The 18,813-nt window shown below is 43.4% G+C and overlaps 1 protein-coding gene across 1 annotated transcript in view; it reads left to right on the top strand.

The window, feature by feature from the left end:
* The first annotated feature begins 392 nt into the window (after positions 1-392).
* Positions 393-18,813, top strand: part of PPP2R5C (protein phosphatase 2 regulatory subunit B'gamma) — a 183,277-nt gene continuing 164,856 nt past the window's right edge. The window contains exons 1-2 of the mRNA XM_065402392.1: positions 393-459; positions 2,391-2,456. Coding sequence (XP_065258464.1) covers positions 433-459; positions 2,391-2,456 — 93 coding nt within the window. The 5' untranslated portion in view covers positions 393-432. The remainder of the gene's footprint in view (positions 460-2,390; positions 2,457-18,813) is intronic.

Below are 18,813 nucleotides of genomic sequence, written 5' to 3'. Positions count from 1 at the left end.
CAGCCTGGCTGAGCCGGGGAAACGACTCTGCTTCGGTCTGCCTAGGCCAGTCTGAACCGCCGGAGAGGGGGAGAGCGGCTCTAGCGGCGGGGCGTGAGCCCCAGGGAGGAGGCCGGCGGGGCAGCACTGCCAGGAGGCCGCTCTCCAGCCGCTACCAACTCCCCCAAGCCGCCGCTGTGCGGTGGGATGGAGACAGCCCCGCCCCCTAGCTCACAGAGGGGAGGAGGGGGAAACGTTGAGCCCACGTGACGGGGGACAGCCAATGGCGAAGCGGCGTCCCGGCTCGGCCGGGCGGAGGCAGGGCTGCCGCCGCTGGGAGCCGGAGAAGGGGAAGAGCCTGAGTGGGGCGGAGGAGTCGCAGCGAGGACTCCGAGCGGGGACCCCAGGAGGCTGCGCCGCGCCGCTCCGGCCCGGGCGCCCAACCGACCGGCCATGCCAAATAAAAACAAGAAGGAGAAGGTGAGTCAGGCCGGCCGGGGGCGCTGGAGGCCCGGGGAGCTCCTCGCGGGGCGGGCCAGGGGAGCAGGCCCCTGCGGGAGAGGGGCCCGGAGGCAGAGCCGCTGAGGGGTGGCGAGCTCCGGGGGGAGCTGGGCAGGTCCTGGCGGTGGAGGGAAGAGAGGGACAAGGGCTGAGGCGGGGGCGGGTCGGTCCGGGCGGAGGCTGCCGAGGGACTCCGGGGTGCTCCCCGTGGGAGGGGGCGGGGATGGGGAGCCGGTGAGGCGGTGTGGGAGGGGGCGCTCCCTGCGGGTGGGCGGTGGGCCTAGCCCCGGCGATGCTGCGTCTCCTCACCCAATTTCTGGGGCCAGATTCGCCCCCATCCGACCTCGGGGGGGAGACCGGGGTTCAGCAGCACCAGAGAGATCCAGGGGTTCGCGGAGGAGGGGATTTCTTGGGGGCGTGAAGGGGCAATTGCTCGGGGACGGGGTGGCTGTTTTATCGGGTGTATGTAGGAGGAGTGAGTTGTTAGAGGCGATCTCTTAATTTGAGGCAAGGTGGGTATCTCTACTTTGTGTGGGAGGGAGTATTTTTAAAGGGGGGCAGGTCTCTGGGGGAAGGCTATTTTTAAGGTTGGCATCTACGGCACTTTCCTGGGTAGCTTTATTACTGAATACTGTGCTGCTTGAAGCTATGTTCATAGAACCATCCAAAAACACTTCGCAAGCATTGCTTGAGATTTGCAATCCCTACCCCACCCAGTGTGGTAACATTGGTCCCATTTTACAAACAGGGCAACTGAGGCAGAGAAGTAGTGATTGCTCTAGGCCACAGAGTGGCCTGAACAGAGTTTTATCTCAAAAAAGGAAGAAGTGCCAGAGATTCCATGAAGTCCACTGGGGATTTCACTATTGTTTTTTTTTTTTACATGGAAGGTGCCCAGATACTAAGATCAGGGCCATGTACAGGTAGAACTCCCTTAGAGGGAGTTGGTGTTAAAGCCAGGAGTTGCATCTGAAGAAGTAAGGTTTTTTACCCACGAAAACTTATGCCCAAATAAATCTGTTAGTCTTTAAGGTGCCACCGGACTCCTTGTTGTTTTTGTGGATACAGACTAGCACGGCTACCCTTGATATTCAAAGCCAGGAGTGGAACCCAGAGCTCCTGACTCCCATTCTGTGCCTGTTCCACTAGATAGCTTCCTCTATTCCTTTGATTTCAGGCAGTCTTTTAGCATTTCCACATCAGTTTAAAATCAGTTGCTCATGGATTTGTCTGTGTCTTATGAATGTATTGATTTTTGTGCATTAAAATAAAGATGCCCCACTGCTCCAAAAAAGTTGTAGACTATGTTAATGTTTGTATTTCTTTCGTTTCCTTTATCCTGTAGTGAGAGAAATAGGGGCTGGATGTAGTCTAAGTGCAGCATTCGAAGTGAGGAGAAACTCTTGGGTTACAGACCTAGCTTTAACATTGGGGTTTTAGCCACTGTTGTAGCTACACAGATGCAAACACCTATATAGACATGGTTGAGCAGTATAAACCGTGACTTGCACTGGAACAGCTTATCCTGGCTTCAAAACTACGCTAGGGGCTAAAAACCGAGGGTAAACGAAGGCTGATTCTCTGTTGCCTTGTGTATACCATTTGCACTCTTTGCCTCTGTTTTATTAGATATAAATGGATATAAGATTCATTGATGTAAATTGCTTATTGGTATGTTGTGAGAAATAAGTAATGTTTCTAAAGCATTTTGAAGGTGAAAAGTGTTAAGTATTTGTGGAATTTCTGATACTAAAATTGTAATAGTTAAATTTATGGGCCTTATTAGCCTTCTGTAGTGCATATTTTTATATAGTTCTCTGGACAATCAGTTACTTGAGTGAAAGCATATTTGATTCTGTTTGAAATTAAGCTTGAAGCTGGGAAAATTTATAAATCTCTTTAATTTTCAGGAACCTGCAAAATTGGGCAAAAGTGGAAAAAGTGGTAAAGATGGACAAGATAACCAAGAACATGAGGTAATTATTGCTACAGCATGCAGTCGTCTTCGTGAGAATAATTGGGAAGACTTTTCAAGAGTATTTATAACCTTTCCCACATTGGTATAACTTAGATGGCAGAGGTTTGGTTTTTTGGAAACCATTAGGACTCTTTTGACAGGAAAGATGTTTTACAAAGCTGCATACAACTTTTGGAAAGTGCCTTTGAATTACTCAAAATAAAATCAACTATGGCTGGTCCTTCATGACTTACTTTCTACTCCCAGCAGCTCCTTTTTTTTCTTCCACTGGCTACCTCTGTCTGTCAACTACTGTAGGCATGCACCTTTTACTCCTGAGGGAATTCTGCGTGCAAAGTTCAAGTCCCCCACAGATTTCCTTGTTTCCCTGCAGAAAAATGACTTTCTGATGTAGAAGCATAGGGAAGCACCCCTCCCCAACTGCATGGGCGTGTTGTTTTGGGTCCCTGGAGTGGCTTCTACCCTGTGCTGGGCTCAGCTACTAGTCCTGACTGGGCTGGGGCAAGGGAGGACTGGACTTGCTCTTCCCTTTCAAGGAGGGGCCAGGTGAGACCTACCCCCTGAAATCTACCTGGCTACAGAAAGCTCTGCACACATTCATACCTTGCTTCCTGCTCCCATGTCTGCTGAACCCCCAACCCCCTGCATCCGGAACCCCCTTGAACGCACCCCTCTGCACCAGGCCCACCCCCTGCACTAGAACCCCCACCCTGAAGAGACCCACCCCCTCTGCACTTGGACCACCCTGATGAGCCCCCTGCACCCAGACCCCCACCACACTGAGTCTTAGCCAGCTGCACTCAGACCTCCATTCCCCCAGCATTCAGGCCCCCCCCACACCCAGACCTCCCATGCCAAGCCCCATTCCCTTGCACACCCAGACCCTCCCTGCTGAGCCCCAACCACCTTAACTTGAACCCTCCTGCAGAGTCCCGTGCCTCTGCGCCTGGAACCTCCCAGTGAGCCCTTGTGCATCCACATCCCCACTGCACCTGAACCCCCCACTGAGCTGCCCACACCCAGAACCCTCTCACCCCACACCTGGATTTCCCCCCCCCCGCCCCCCCAAAGAGCCCGTCCCCACTTGGACCCTGCTGGGCTGAGCCTGCCTGTCCATACCTGGTGCGGAAGGGCAAGGCTCCAGGGTATTTCTGGGGCAGGTCTGGCCCTCGTGCCGTGTCAGGGGTGCAGCCTCATCACTGAATCCATGTCAGTGTGGGGGAGGGGTGCAGTGGCAGCTGCAGGGTGATCTCCGAGCTCAGTGCAGCAGGTGGCCTGTGCTCCCCACTGCCATGGTGAAGCCTCCACGTTTATTTATTGACAAATAAAATTTGCAGAATTTTAAAATATTGTGTGTAGATTTATTTATTTATTTATTTGCACAGAATTCCCTAAGGAGTAATCTTTCCTTCCTCCAACCCTTTTGTCAGGTAAAGGGCCTGTCTTTTTCTTTTATGGTGCCCCAGTTTTTCAACTTCTATGTCATCTTCTCTCTGTTGCCAATAGCTCTCTTCCTTCATGAACTGAATGCTAGTCCATCTCTTTCAAGTGGCAGTGGCCTCTTCCAAGCAGTCAAGACTTACGTAACAGTCTTGTTCGTGGGCTGCCACTTTTTTCTCTTATGACTTCTCCAGTGGGAGGGATTGCTAGTACTTTGGGGGATAGGATTAGAATTCAAAATGACATTGACAAATTGAAAAATTGTTCTGAAATCAACAAGATGAAATTCATTAATGATAAGTGAAAAGTAGAAGAAGAAAATCAAATGCACAACTTCAAATGGGGAATAACTGAGTAGGTGGTGGTAACACTGAAAAGGATCTGGGAGTATAGTAGATCACAAATTGAATATCAGTTGTACAATCTGATACTGTTGCTAAAAAGGGTAATATCATTCTGAGTATATTAACAGGAGTGTTGTATAATACAAGGGAGGTAATTGTCCTGATCTGCTCAGCACTGGAGAAGTCTCGCTTTGAGTTCTGCGTCCAGTTTTGGGTGCTACACTTCAAGAAAGATGTGGACAAATTGGAGAGAGTCCAGAGAAGAGCAACAAAAATGATAAAAGGTTTAGAAAACCTGACCTATGAGGAAAGGACTGAGAAGGGACCTGATAAGTCTTCTAAACTGTAAAGGGCTGTTATAAAGAGGACAGTGATCAATTGCGCTCCAGGTGCACTGAAATTAAAACAAGAAACAATGGGCTTAATTTGCGACAAGGGAGGTTTAGGTTAGATACTAGGAAAAATTGTCTAACTGTAAGGATAGTTAAGAACTGGAATAGGCTTCCAACGGAGGTTTTGGAATTCCCATCACTGGAGGTTTTTTAAAACGGGTTGGGCAAACACCTGTCAGGTATGGTCTAGGTATACGTGGTGCTTCCTCAGCATAGAGGGATGTACTAGATGATCTCTGGAGGACCCTTTCTGTCTTACATTTCTATAATTTGTAAAGCCATACACTGAACTGTTCCACTTCTGACTGACAATTCTGCTGTTATTGCTTTTGTTCCTCTCTCTTGCTGCTTCACTTTTACCTTTGTCAACCAGCTAGATGTGATGGCTTCAAGTGGGTCAATTAAATTGCTACTCATTCTCCTTCCCACATTTCCTAGAGACCTAACATTACATAGAATCTTTCCATTTGGAAATTTCAAACTCTGTGTTTGAGTAGGTTTTGAAATTCCCTAAAATGTGTCAGTGCCAGTCTGAAAAACTGCTTCACTGAAAAGATCATTCACTTCTATAGTCTTGTTTGTAAATGTGTTAGTTCAAATATTTGTTTCTCTGCTACATAAAAGAATATTTTTGTCCTCCTTCCATTCCCACCCAAGAATTATGACACACAGGAATAGTATGTATTTTTATCTTGGAAAGTGATGATTATTTTTCTGGTGAGCTTCATTGAGTTTTCATTGTTTGTCACGAGCAGAAATGTACTATAAGATGCATATTATCAGGGTCAGTTTATTTATAGCTCACCACTGAGTAATCTAGCCATAATGTGCTCATTGATGAATTCATGTTGAGTTGTGATTTGAAGTTTGGCAAAGTGAAATAATACTTTAGCTACCATAGAGTGAAGACTTCATTGATAGGCAATCAAATCTGTAGCAGATTATGCAAGTCAATGAATACTCTGAATCTCCCTTGTAAATTGGTTTGACCCCTGTATCTTTAACTTAATACCATATATTGGATGGAAATGTAATTTTCTTTCATGATTTCTTACTGTATTTGCTAATTTATTTGATCTGGGTTACTTTTTACATTAAAAAAAAAAAAGTTACCTTGCAGCTGACTTTCTCAGGGGAAGAGCATGCTACAGCTCTTGTGTATTACGCCTGGTGGCACCTTTTGTGAAGTATTATGTGAAGGAGCAGCACAGGCACAATCCTATGTTACTGAAAATTCTTCGTGGTGAAAGAGGGAGAATAGGATGGGGAAGGGACAGTGACAAGGATGTGGCCTGAATATATGATGTGCTTAGCATCTTCCGTCTACAAGGTAAAGCCACAAGAAAAATCTTGAAAACCTGAACGCTTACTTGACTGTTTTAGCAGCTTTATTGACAGAATATTTGTACATCTTGTAATATAAGAGGCTAGTGTGTTGAAGACTTAACATTTTAAGGCAAATAACTAACCAAGATGTATACTAATCTGCTATATGCATGCATAGAAAGGAATTTGTCAACGTATTGAAGACTTGGTTGTTTCATGAGGTTATATTGATTTGTAGTAAGAGGTATACAACTTGCGTGCTGAATTTCCCCATAAAGTAGATGTTCTGGAGGAGATTTTCACGTAGGTAATCTTAGAATTGAACATAAAAGGAGTGTTTCTGTGAAGTACAACCCTTATTTCAGTATCTACCTCTGGCTAATAGATGTTTGAGATAAACAGATATTTAAATCCTTCTCTAGACCACCAACAGATTTAGAAATGCACAGACATATGTTGTTTTTTTCAAGTGAATTTAATGCATGTGAAAAATGCCAGATTGCTACTTGTGTTGTCCCTGTTCTTTGAATAGAGGACAGTCTCTAGTCCCTGCAATGTCCCACAAATATTTTATTTTTAGGCATTTCTGTAGTGCTTATCTGAACACATGATGATTTGGACTTTTATAGCATTTTTTTTTCATCTGTGGATCTCAAAGTGATTTATGAAAATGAGTAAGCATTATCCCCATCTTACAGTTTGGAAAACTGAGGCGTGGAGGGCAAGAGAAGCAACTTTCCTAAGGTGTGCAGAAAGTGCTATCTGAAATGAAGATTACAACAACCCAGGTCTCTAGTGTGTTAACTTTATGCCTAATTCACAACAACCATGCCTCTCAAATGTACTTCAACCCTGACATAGGGCCATTTTAGAAATACCAGGAATAGTCTAGTCTCTGGTTTTGTTGGTCACATATGGATTGTGATCTTGATTTCTAAGGGCTTGCCTATACTTGAAATGCTGCAGCTCTTTAGTGTAGACTCTGCCTACACCTATGGGAGGGGTAATCCACCTCCCTGAGAGGCTGTAGCTACCTCAACAAATGAATTCTTCTGTTAATCTAGTGCTGTCTATGCAGGGGGTTATATTGGCCTAACTATGTCACTCAGGGGTGTGGATTTTTCACACCCCTGAGGGATGTAGCTGAGTTGACCTGACTTTTTAGTGTAGATCAGGCCTAAGCTTTGAAGGATTGGGGTGTTGAATCTGACATCTTTTCTCCCATGTGTTTCCCCCCCCCCCCAAAAAAAGGAAATACTTCAAACAGCCTGAATAAAAATCACTTTCCTCACTTTTAGGGTAGATCCAACAGCTCATTTATACACAAGCTTTGAGTTAAGAATACATCATAATAGATTTGGGATGGGGATGAGTAATTCTGAATCTGTATGTAACAACTGCATTTCAAAAATGAGGATTGGGCATCGGGACATCAAAATCTTTCAATTGATTCAGACTAACCCGTGTCATCAATAACAGTTGGGAGACTGGGGTATTTTATAGTTGAAATGTCACCGACATTTAAAACTTTTATTTAAAGAACTGGTATTGCAAAATACAAGGGAAAATATGATTGTTTCCACCTGAATGTTTTATGTTGCATACAAAAAACATATTAGAAGAAAATTGTTATGGTTGCAAAGTAAAGCACTCAGAAGTTAGGAAATACCTGAATTAAGGTGGTCTTGCTACCTTAATTTGGCTCTCTAGTGCATATGCATTATTATAATCTTTAATTACATGTTCACATGATATTTTCCCCCCAGGACCCTGCCTCATTCAGTATATAGTATGAATGGTGCTCACTAAATGGGTAACTATTCAATCACAGTTCAATTAATCACAGAGACTTGGTGGGATAATTCACATGACTGGAATATTGGTATAAAAGGGTACAACTTGTTCAGGCAGGGAAAAAAACGGAGGAGTTATTGCCTTGTATAGTAAAGACACAAGTGGGAGACAGATGTGTTGACAGTCTCTGGGTAATGATAAAATGGGTAAGAAACAAGGGTGATGTTATGGTAGGGGTCTACTGCAGCTCACCTAACCAGGAAGAAGAGGTGTGACACTCTGTACCTCAAAGTAGTACCCTGGAACCCCAGTATTCACCACTGTGATGATATGTTTTTTGTACAAAGTATGCCTTGTGAGGTATCATTTTAAGTCTTGATCTGTTGAACATTAATATCCTGTTTGATTGTATATGCTATCATTGTGAAGTTATGAAGCATTGCTATGTGCGTTACTGAAATAAGTTGTGAGGTTGGGGGACACTCACAGCCAGCATTTCAGTTGCAACAAAGGACCAGCCACACATGTGCTGTTGGCCCGTTAAAGGGAATCCACTCTCCCAATGGTCATCTCAGAGACAGCATGTTTTCAATGGAGACTGCTTGCCCAATGGGGACTGCCTGATTTCTCTCTCTTCGCCCCCCCCCCCCCCACCACACCACAGCAAAGATCTTTCCAGCAAGCTGGAAGAAAATATAAAAGCGGTGAAGTGACATTGTCGCTTGGCCTCTTTCTCCTTATCTCAGCACCTGGAGGAACATCTGGAAGACAAAAACTTTGAACTGGGGATATGTGGTCCCAGACGGAAAGATAGTCCCAGCCTGTGTATTAAGGATGCTTGTACTGTTTGTCAGGGTCAGAAAAGCTGTATGATTCAACTCTTGCTTAGACTAAAATTTTACAATTTAGAAAGCATGTCCGCTTTTTATTTTATTAAGGTAACTACCTCTGACCTTTGTGCATATTGCTTATCACTTAAAACCTATTTTTCTGTAGTTAATAAATCTGTTTTATATTTTACCTAAAACAGTGTTTTGGTTGAAGTGCTTGGGAAATCTCAGCTCAGTTTACAAAGGCTAGTGTGTGTCCATTCCACACTGAGGGAGTGGCAAACTACTTAATGAACTTGCACTGCCCAAGGGGGCTTTGAGCAGTGTAAGATGGTACAGTCCTGGGGTATAGGGCTGGAGCTGGGGGGAATTGGATGGAGCCTTTCTATTGATGGTTCGTGAGTGACTGGGAGATCATTCATGTAACTCAGTTGGGCGTGTCCCTGCCTGTGGATGTCTGTGTAAGTGTATTACCTGTCAGGGGTTTGTAGCTTGACATCAGCATCACAGTGTGGGAGACAGGGGGCAGGGTTGGCCTTTAGGGGTGGACCACCCAGGCAACAGCACAGGGACGCCAGGGTCAAGAGGGTGCTGTGTGGCAGCAGCTGGTGTAGAGTCAGAAACTGCTCCTGGCTGGCATGAGTCTGTGTGTGTGCCCAGATTTCTCCCTGCTTCCTCCCGGTGGAGGAACATGGGGGAGAGGGAGAAGACAAGCAATGATGCACAGCTACTGCTCACCCCCCTCCTCACAATGTTCCTTTGCCCTTTCCCCTCCTCCTCTCCCCCCTCCTCCCCCCGCCCCCGGACTGTGAGGTGGAGGGAGCAATATCAAACACTCCCTGCATTCAGATCACTTTCCCACCTGGGCTGTGCTGTGAGGCAAGCATCAGGAGCTGCTGCTCTCCTGCCTCCCCTTATGCAGCCCAGGTGTGGAAAGTGACCTGGATGCAGGGAGCCTGATGTTGCTCCTTGCCCTCCCCCCCCATCCCTCTAGAGGTGCGGAGAGGAGCAGTGTTCTTTGGGGGGAGAGAGCAGCAGTGCCAGCTGCTCTGTGCATCTAGGTCAATTTCCGCATGTGGCGCAGGGTTTGGGGCAAAGGGGGCACAGAGCAGGTGTTAGGGGCGTGGGAGGGAGGTGCAGGGATTAGGGTTGCAGGGCTTGGGGGTGAAGGGTGGTGAGTAGCCCATGGAGGCCTGGGGCAATGGGGGGGGGGCATGCCCATGGGGGCCAGAGTCACCAAAATACAAGTTTGCCCAGGATGCCATTTTCCCTAAGGCCAGTCCTGGGGAGTTCAGCAGTCCTACAGTCCAGGTTGCACCCTGGGGACCCTGTCACTGTGAGTGAGGTTTTTTTAAACAACTAACAAAATCATCCAAAGAACAGGACTTGGTGGTGATGGGGGACTTCAGCTACCCAAACTCCTGTTTGGAAAATAATAGAACAGGGTACAGGTTAGCCAACAAGTTTTTGGAATGCATTGGAGACAATTTTTTATTACAGAAGATAGAGTGAATAGGGGAGAGGGTGTTCTAGATTTGATTCTGGTAAATAGGAAGGAACTGGTTGAGAATTTGAAGGTGGAAGGCAGCGTGGGTGACAGTGATCATGAAGCAGTAGTTCATTATTCTAAGGAGTGGTAGGAGGGAAAACAGCAGAATAAAGACAATGGACTTCAAGGAGGCAGACCAGCAAACTCAGAGAATTGATAGACTTGCTTCCATAGGACTTTACCTAAGGGAAAAAAGAGTTCAGGGGAGTTGGTAGTTTTTTAAAGAGACATAGTTAAGGGCACAAGAGCAAACTATGCAAAGGTGTAGGAAAGATAGGAAGTATGGTAAGAGACCATACTGGCTTAACCTGGAGATCTTCAATGACCTGAAGCTCAGAGTCATATTAAAAAGTGGAAAGTACGTCAAATTACAAAGGATGAAAATATGTATAAAATAAAAAATACAAGTATGTAGGGGACAAAATTGAGCACCTTGGCCTTTCTAATATGATTAAACTGGATAGGGACATAAAAGGTACCAAGAAAACATTTTACAGATGCATTATAAGCAAGAGGAAGACCAATGACAAGAGTAGGCTCATTATTCAATGAGAAGGAAAAGGCAATAAGAGAAAACATCAATGGCTGAAGTGTTAAATGCCTTTTTTTGTTTGTTTCAGTTTTCACCAAAACGGTTAGCAGAGATTGGATGATTAACAGTGAACGTCACTGTAAATGGGGTAGGATCTGAGGCGAAAATAGGGAAAGAACAAGTTAAGAGTTACTTAGGCTATGTCTACACTGCGTAACTTACAGCAGCACAGCTCCATTATATTGTGCTGCTGTAAGGTCTCCTGTGTAGCTGCTCTTTGCAAGCAGGTGAGAGCTCTCTTGCTGGCAAAATAAAACCACCCCCAATGAGCAGTGGTAGCTTTGCCGGTGGGAGAACATCTCCCGCTGACAAAGCGCTGTCCACACCAGCACTTTTCATCAGTAAAACTTTTGTCAGTCGGGGGTGTTTTTTCACCGCCCTGACTGACAAAAGTTTTACCAAAAAAAGTGCCGTGTAGACAAAACCTTAGACAAGCAAGTTAAATGTCTTCAAGTTGGCAGGGATACATCCTAGAATACTTAAGGAACTGGCTCAGCCGTTAGTGTTTATCTTTGAGGACTTGTGTAGGACAGGAAGGAATGCAGGGACTGGAACTGGCTAAATATAGTACCTGTCTATAAAAAGGGGTATAAGGACAACCCAGGGAGTTATAGACCAGTCAGCTTAACTTTGGTACCCAGAAAGATAATGGAGCAAATAATCAGACAATCAATTTATAAGCACCTAGAAGACAGTAAGTTAAGTAACAGTCAACATAGATTTGTCAAGAACAAATCATGTCAAACCAACCTAATATCCTTGGTTGACAGGGTAACGAGCCTTGTGCACGGGGGGAAGGGGAAGTAGTAGATGTGGTATATCTCAATTTTAGTAAGGCTTGTGGTACTGTCTCACATGATCTTCTCATAAGCAAAGTAGAGCAATATAGAATAGATGAACCTGCCATAAAGTGGGTGCACAACTGATTTTAAAACCATACTCAGAGTAGTTATCAGAGGTTCACAGTCAATCTGGAAGGGCATATCGAGTGAGGTCCCACAGAGCTCTGTCTGGGTCTAGTTCTATTCAATATCTTCATAAATGATTTGGATAATGGCATGAAGAGTGGTTTGTGCCGATACTAAACTGGGAGGGATTGCAAGCGTTTTGGAGGACAGGATTAGAATTCAAAATGATCTTGAAAAAAATGCAGAAATAGTCTGAAATAAATAGGATGGAATTCAGTAAGGACAAATGCACTGTACTACACTTAGGAAGGAATAATCAATTGCACAAATACAAATTGAGAAATGACTGTCTAGGAAAGAGTAATGCAGAAAAGATCTGGGGGTTATAGTGGATCACAAACTAAATGAGTCAACAATGTAATACTGTTGCCAAAAAAAAAAAAAAGAAACGTTATTCTGGGATGTGTTAGCAGGACTATTGTAAGCAAGACATGAGAAGTAATGCTTCCAGTCTACTCAACACTGATAAGGACTCAATTGGAATATTGCATCCGGTTCTAGGCACCACACTTCAGGAAAGATGTGGACAAATTGGAGGAAGTCCAGAGGAGAGCAGCAAAAATGACTTAAGGTGTAGAAATCATGACCTATGAGGAAAGATTTGGAAAAAACAACAACAAAAAACCCCACCCCAAAACCAACAACCTGGGTTTGTTTAGTCTGTTGAAGAGAAAACTGGGGTGGGGTGGGGACATAAGTGTTTAAATATGTTAAAGGTTGTTATAAAGGGGAGGGCGATACATTTTCTCCTTAACCACTGAGGACAGGACAGGAAGTAATGGGCTTGCATTGCAGCAAGGGAGAGTTAGGTTAGACAGTAGGAAAAACTTCCTAACTGTAAGGGTAGTTAAGCACTGGAACAAATTACCTAGGGAGTTTGTGGAATCTCCATCATTAGAGGTTTTTAAGAACAGGTTGGACAAACACCTGTCAAGGATGGTCTAGATAATACTTAGTCCTACCTCAGTGTTGGGGACTGGATTGGATGACTTATTGAGGTCCCATCCAGTCCTACATTTCTACAGTTTCTGTGATTTCTTATCATTTAATGTATTGCCCTATGCATAATTTCCTGCAAACCATCTAAACCCTTCAGTGAATACAGAATTATATATTTCTTCATGGGCTTTTCTATGGTGTTGCATTATAGTATTTGAGTGCTTTACAAACATTAATTAATTTACTTTCACAATACCCCTGTGATGTATGGGGGTGGCATTATCCTTGTTTTACAGATGGGGAACTGAGGCATAGATTAAAGTCAGAATTATCAGAAGTTTCCTCTAATTCTGGGTGCCCAATTTGAAAAGCCTAGAATCTGATTTTTCAAAGTGCTTTGCGTTTTATAACACTTTATATGTTCAGACTGTAATTTCCATTGACATCAGGTGCAGCTGGTAAATCTGACCCCAGGTATCTCAGGTTCGGTACCTAGAATATGAGAACACAGTAGCTACCTATGACCAGTTTGGTTTGGTTTGTAGTTTGTCTAGCCTTGCCTAGCAGTTCTATAGCAGATGCAAGGATAGAGTCCAGTTCTCTAGGATTGCCATTCAGCTGCCTTGACCATAAGACCATCCTTTCTCTTCTTGTCTTTCCCTGCTTGGTTTATCACACACCTTCCAACTTCAACAAATGAGGCAGGGATCCTATACACAAGTCTCTTTCACTACACATCCCCAAAGTACCGTCCAGCCTATGTGCTTAACGACTCAGAAGTCCCTTGGAAAAAGTAACATGATCATGTAACTACTATATCATAATGTGAATACACAGGCCAAATTCTGGCATTTGTTAACTTTTGGACACTTGACTTTGTCACCTTAACCTTCTTTTAATGTCGTTTATGTAATTTCCTAAGTGGTGTTTTTTTTTTTTTTTTTTTTTTTTAATACTTGGAAATTGTTTCTTCAGTTTTTGTCATGTGGAAGCATATTGTTTTCTCACATGGGTTATCAGTAAGGTTGAGATCATTAAATCCACAACACAGTCCTCTACCTCTTGAGCTAATAGTCACTGGTAGCAGTAGAAGGCTCATTTCATCTATGGACCTGCCAGTTGAGGGTGATGGAGACACGTACTTTGCCAGCAGATTTCACAGAGCTAATTGCTATGCAGCAAAGAGATGTTGAGACTCAGGGCTAATGGGTTCAATTGTTCAGTTATAGGTTTTGTGGGGAGGATGCTGTTGTGGGTATAGTTTTTTCCCCACTTCTTGTTCCTCTCCACTTTTCATTCAGTTTTAGGTTGCATCCTCTTTCTCTTCCACTCTGCCTGGTTGCCAGCAGGCGAGCATTGAGATACAATAGAGACAGGTTCCCTGCTCTCAGTTCTGTGCCCAGCACCACAGTGGCTGCTGGAGCAACAGTTGAAGGGAAGATCCTGCTCAGCCCCGGTAGCTGGATGTTGGAGAATTTTATTATTTATTTGTATTGCCATAGTGGTTAGAGATCCAGTCTTGGGCCTAGGACCCCATTGGGCTAGGTGCTATACAGACATTGAACAAAGACTGTCTGCCCCAGAGAGTATACGGTTTAAATATAAGACAAGGAAAACAGATATGCAAATGAGTACAAGGAAACAATGAGAGAACACTGGTCAGCATGATCATATTCTCCTCTTTTTCCAGGAAGATTAAGAGGACTGGTAGGGTGACAGAGAGACCCCACAAGTGCAACCTGCTTGAGAGGGAAAGTGATCTTATCTAGGCTACTTAAAACTCTGGTGTACCTTTGTTTGCTTTGGTTTAATACTAATTTACTTCAAATGCCTGAGAAACATTAGGAGAGGTTTGTGTGTGGGCGGAGAAGTCTGAATATTTAACTCTGACACTTCAAACACAGGGTGAGAGTTTACATGATGCTCAATCCATATCTGACCTTTGATAACAGAGCCAGAGGAAACCTGACTTTAATATTCCTAATAGTTTTAATGTTAAAATGTGTGAGTGTGAGAGAAAGAAATAAAGCCCTTATGGCTTCTTCATATATCTTAAAAAAAAACACCAAACCCATTTTTTTTTCATTTGCAGGTCACCATTAACTGTTGCAGTAGCATAAAAGTATACTTTTGGATAGTTATTCTACAGTTTAATGCATTCACTGTAATCATGTCAGAACAATTTAATCTGTTAATCATAATTATGAGAAATATATGTGTAGTTGCCTAATAGACTATTAAATATTTTGCATTGCGTTTTCCCCCTGAAAAATTCAAAAATAATAAAATGCAGTGGGCAGACATCTAAATATAGCAATTACTGCCAATATTAGGGTAAAGAAATTAAAATGTAGAAGCCTATTGCTGTATGCTTTGCTTGCAATGCTATCTTTGGCTGATCACTTTGTTTTAAAAAATATCACTGGTCTACAATTTTTGAGAAGTCGTCTGCTTCAGAGATAAAATGTGCTATTTATTATGTATTTTGATGTGCTGAATTCAAATATGACAATTAAAACAACTGATTGGCTACTGTTTCTAAGATACTTAAGTTTTGACATTTTATGTCTATGTATATTGTGTAGATAGTAGAGTTTTAATCATAAATTGTAAACCTAGGTCTTTTCATGTGTTTATGGTTTCTTTACATGATAATATTTCACCAGTCGTGTTTATGTAACACTTTAAAAATCAGCAAAAGGGTTATATAAATAACATTTATTATGAAACAAAAGGCAAAAAACTATTATGTACATAGTTTAGTCCTATTCAGTGTCTACTCGGCGCTTCTTGGCTTGTCTCTTGTATTCATTAAATGGAGCATCTCTTGTCACTGTCCAGCAATAGTCTGCAAGCATTGATGGGCTCCATTTGCCCTGATAGCGTTTCTCCATTGTTGCAATGTCCTGGTGAAATTGCTCGCCGTGCTCGTCGCTCACTGCTCTGCAGTTCGGTGGAAAAAAATCTAGATGAGAGTGCAAAAAATGTATCTTTAGTGTAATGTTGCAACCAAGGCTTTTGTATGCCTTGAGGAGGTTTTCCACCAACAACCTGTAGTTGTCTGCCTTGTTGTTTCCGAGAAAATTTATTGCCACTAACTGGAAGGCTTTCCATGCCTTCTTTTCCTTGCCACGCAGTGCATGGTCAAATGCATCATCTCGAAGAAGTTCACGAATCTGAGGACCAACAAAGACACCTTCCTTTATCTTAGCTTCACTTAACCTTGGAAATTTTCCACGGAGGTACTTGAAAGCTGCTTGTGTTTTGTCAATGGCCTTGACAAAGTTCTTCATCAGACCCAGCTTGATGTGTAAGGGTGGTAACAAAATCTTCCTTGATTCAACAAGTGGTGGATGCTGAACACTTTTCCTCCCAGGCTCCAATGACTGTCGGAGTGGCCAATCTTTCTTGATGTAGTGGGAATCTCTTGCACGACTATCCCATTCGCAGAGAAAACAGCAGTACTTTGTGTATCCAGTCTGCAGACCAAGCAAGAGAGCAACAACCTTCAAATCGCCACAAAGCTACCACTGATGTTGGTCATAGTTTATGCACCTCCAAAGTTGTTTCATGTTATCATAGGTTTCCTTCATATGGACTGCATGACCAACTGGAATTGATGGCAAAACATTGCCATTATGCAGTAAAACAGCTTTAAGACTCGTCTTCGATGAATCAATGAACAGTCTCCACTCATCTGGATCGTGAACGATGTTGAGGGCTGCCATCACACGATCGATGTTGTTGCAGGCTACAAGATCACCTTCCATGAAGAAGAATAGGACAAGATCCTTTTGACGGTCACGGAACATGGAAACCCTAACATCACCTGCCAGGAGATTCCACTGCTGTAGTCTGGAGCCCAACAGCTCTGCCTTACTCTTGGATAGTTCCAAATCCCTGACAAGGTCATTCAGTTCACCTTGTGTTATGAGGTGTGGTTCAGAGGAGGAGGATGGGAGAAAATGTGGGTCCTGTGACATTGATGGTTCAGGACCAGAAGTTTCATCCTCTTCCTCGTCTGACTCAAGTGAGAATGATTCTGGTGCATCAGGAACCTGCAGTCCTTCTCCATGGGGTACTGGGCGTATAGCTGATGGAATGTTTGGATAATGCACAGTCCACTTTTTCTTCTTTGACACACCTTTCCCAACTGGAGGCACCATGCAGAAGTAACAATTGCTGGTATGCTCTGTTGGCTCCCTCCAAATCATTGGCACTGCAAAAGGCATAGATTTCCTTTTCCTGTTCAACCACTGGCGAAGATTTGTTGCACAAGTGTTGCAGCATATGTGTGGGGCCCACCTCTTGTCCTGCTCTCCAATTTTGCAGCCAAAATAAAGGTGATAGGCTTTCTTAACCATAGTGGTTATACTGCGCTTTTGTGATGCAAAAGTCACTTCACCACAAACATAGCAGAAGTTATCTGCACTGTTCACACAAGTATGAGGCATCTCTGCTCACTTTGGCTAAACAGAAATGTGTCCCTTTGCAAATCAAACACTGACAAATAAGAGAGCACGACACTGTATGATTTCTAGAGCTGATATAGGGCAATTTGTTCAGCAGAGTGATGCAAGCTTCGTTATGATTGCATCATCCATACTTCTAGGAATAACATGATGCAATTCATATCATGTATGACGCAATTCCAGCTTCAGATTGCATCATTCATTGTTTTGCCTAAAAAGCAAGTGCTGTCCAAACCCAGTCATAGATTTAGTCATAGATCCAGTCAAAGATGTATTTTAGTCATTTCTGGTTTAAATTGAGATCCCTTCCCTTTATAACTCACTTATCCTCCGCCATTCCCAAGTCAAGGGTCGTATATACTGACCCAATAGCATATCTTGAAAACTAGAGCCAATCAACAATTTTAAGCATCATTTTCGTTCTCAGTGACCCAGAATTAGAAAAGTTTGACTACATTTATTTCAGAAGCATTTTGGCTGTAGAGCAGCGTATTCTGAGCTTTCTGTAGCTGTTAAACAGCAGGCATAGTATGTTAATTGGGATTTTTTCTCACCTTTAAACATAAAATAATAACATAAGAATAGCCATTCTGGGTCAGGCCAATGGTCCAGCTAGCTCAGTATCCTGTCTTCCAACAATGGACGGTGCCAGATGCTTCAGAGGAACTGAACTGAGCAGGGCAATTTATCAAGTGATTGTCCCCTTTCGTCCAATCCCAGCTTCTAGCGGTCAGCTGTTTAGGGACACCCGAGGATGGGGTTGCATCCATGACCATCTTGGCTAGTAGTATTGATGGATCTATCCCCCATGAACTTCTCTAATTCTTTTTTGAACCCAGTTATACTTTTGGCCTTCACAGCATCCCCTGGCAATGAGTTGACTGTGTGTTGTGTGAAGAAGTACTTCCTTATGTTTGTTCTAAGCCTTTGGCCTATTAATTTAGTTGGGTGACCCCTTGTTTTTGTTGTTTACACATTTCCCTATTTACTTTCTCCACACCGTTCATGAGTTTATAGACCTCTATCATATCCCCTCTTAGTAGTCTCTTTTCCAAGATGAAGCGGCTGTCTTTTTAATCTCTCCTCATGGAAGTTGTTCCATAACCCTAATCATTTTTTGTTGCCCTTCTCTGTAATTTTTCCGCTTCTAATGTATCTTTTTTGAGATGGGGTAATCAAAACTGCATGCAGTATTCGAGATGTGGGTATCCAAGATGTGGATTTATATAGTGGCATTATGCTTTCTGTTTTTATCCCTTTCCTAATGACATTGTTATGCTTTTTTGACAGCCTCTGCACATTGAGCAGATTTTTTCAGAGAACTATTCATGATGATTCTAAGAGTTCTTTCTTAAATGGTTATAGCTAATTTAGACCCCATAATTTTGTATGTGTAGTTGGGGTGATGTTTTATGTTTTGCAGTATGCGTTAGTTTGCATTTATCAACATTGAATTTCATCTGCCATTTTGTTGCCTGGTCACCCAGTTTTGTGAGATTCTGTTGTAACTCTTCGCAGTCAGCTTTGGACTTAATTAGCTTGAGTAATTTTGTATTGTTTTCAAACTTTGTCACCTCACTGTTTACCCCCTTTTCCAGATCGCTTATGACTGTGTTAAACGGCACTGGTCTCACTACAGATCCTTGGGGGCCCAGCCCCGCTAATTACCTCTCTCCACTGTCACAAGTGGCCATTTATTCCTGCCCTTT

This window comes from Emys orbicularis, chromosome 4 (assembly GCF_028017835.1).
Source record: "Emys orbicularis isolate rEmyOrb1 chromosome 4, rEmyOrb1.hap1, whole genome shotgun sequence".
In the NCBI taxonomy this organism is placed as follows: domain Eukaryota; kingdom Metazoa; phylum Chordata; order Testudines; family Emydidae; genus Emys; species Emys orbicularis.
This window is presented reverse-complemented; position numbering and strand designations above follow the sequence as displayed.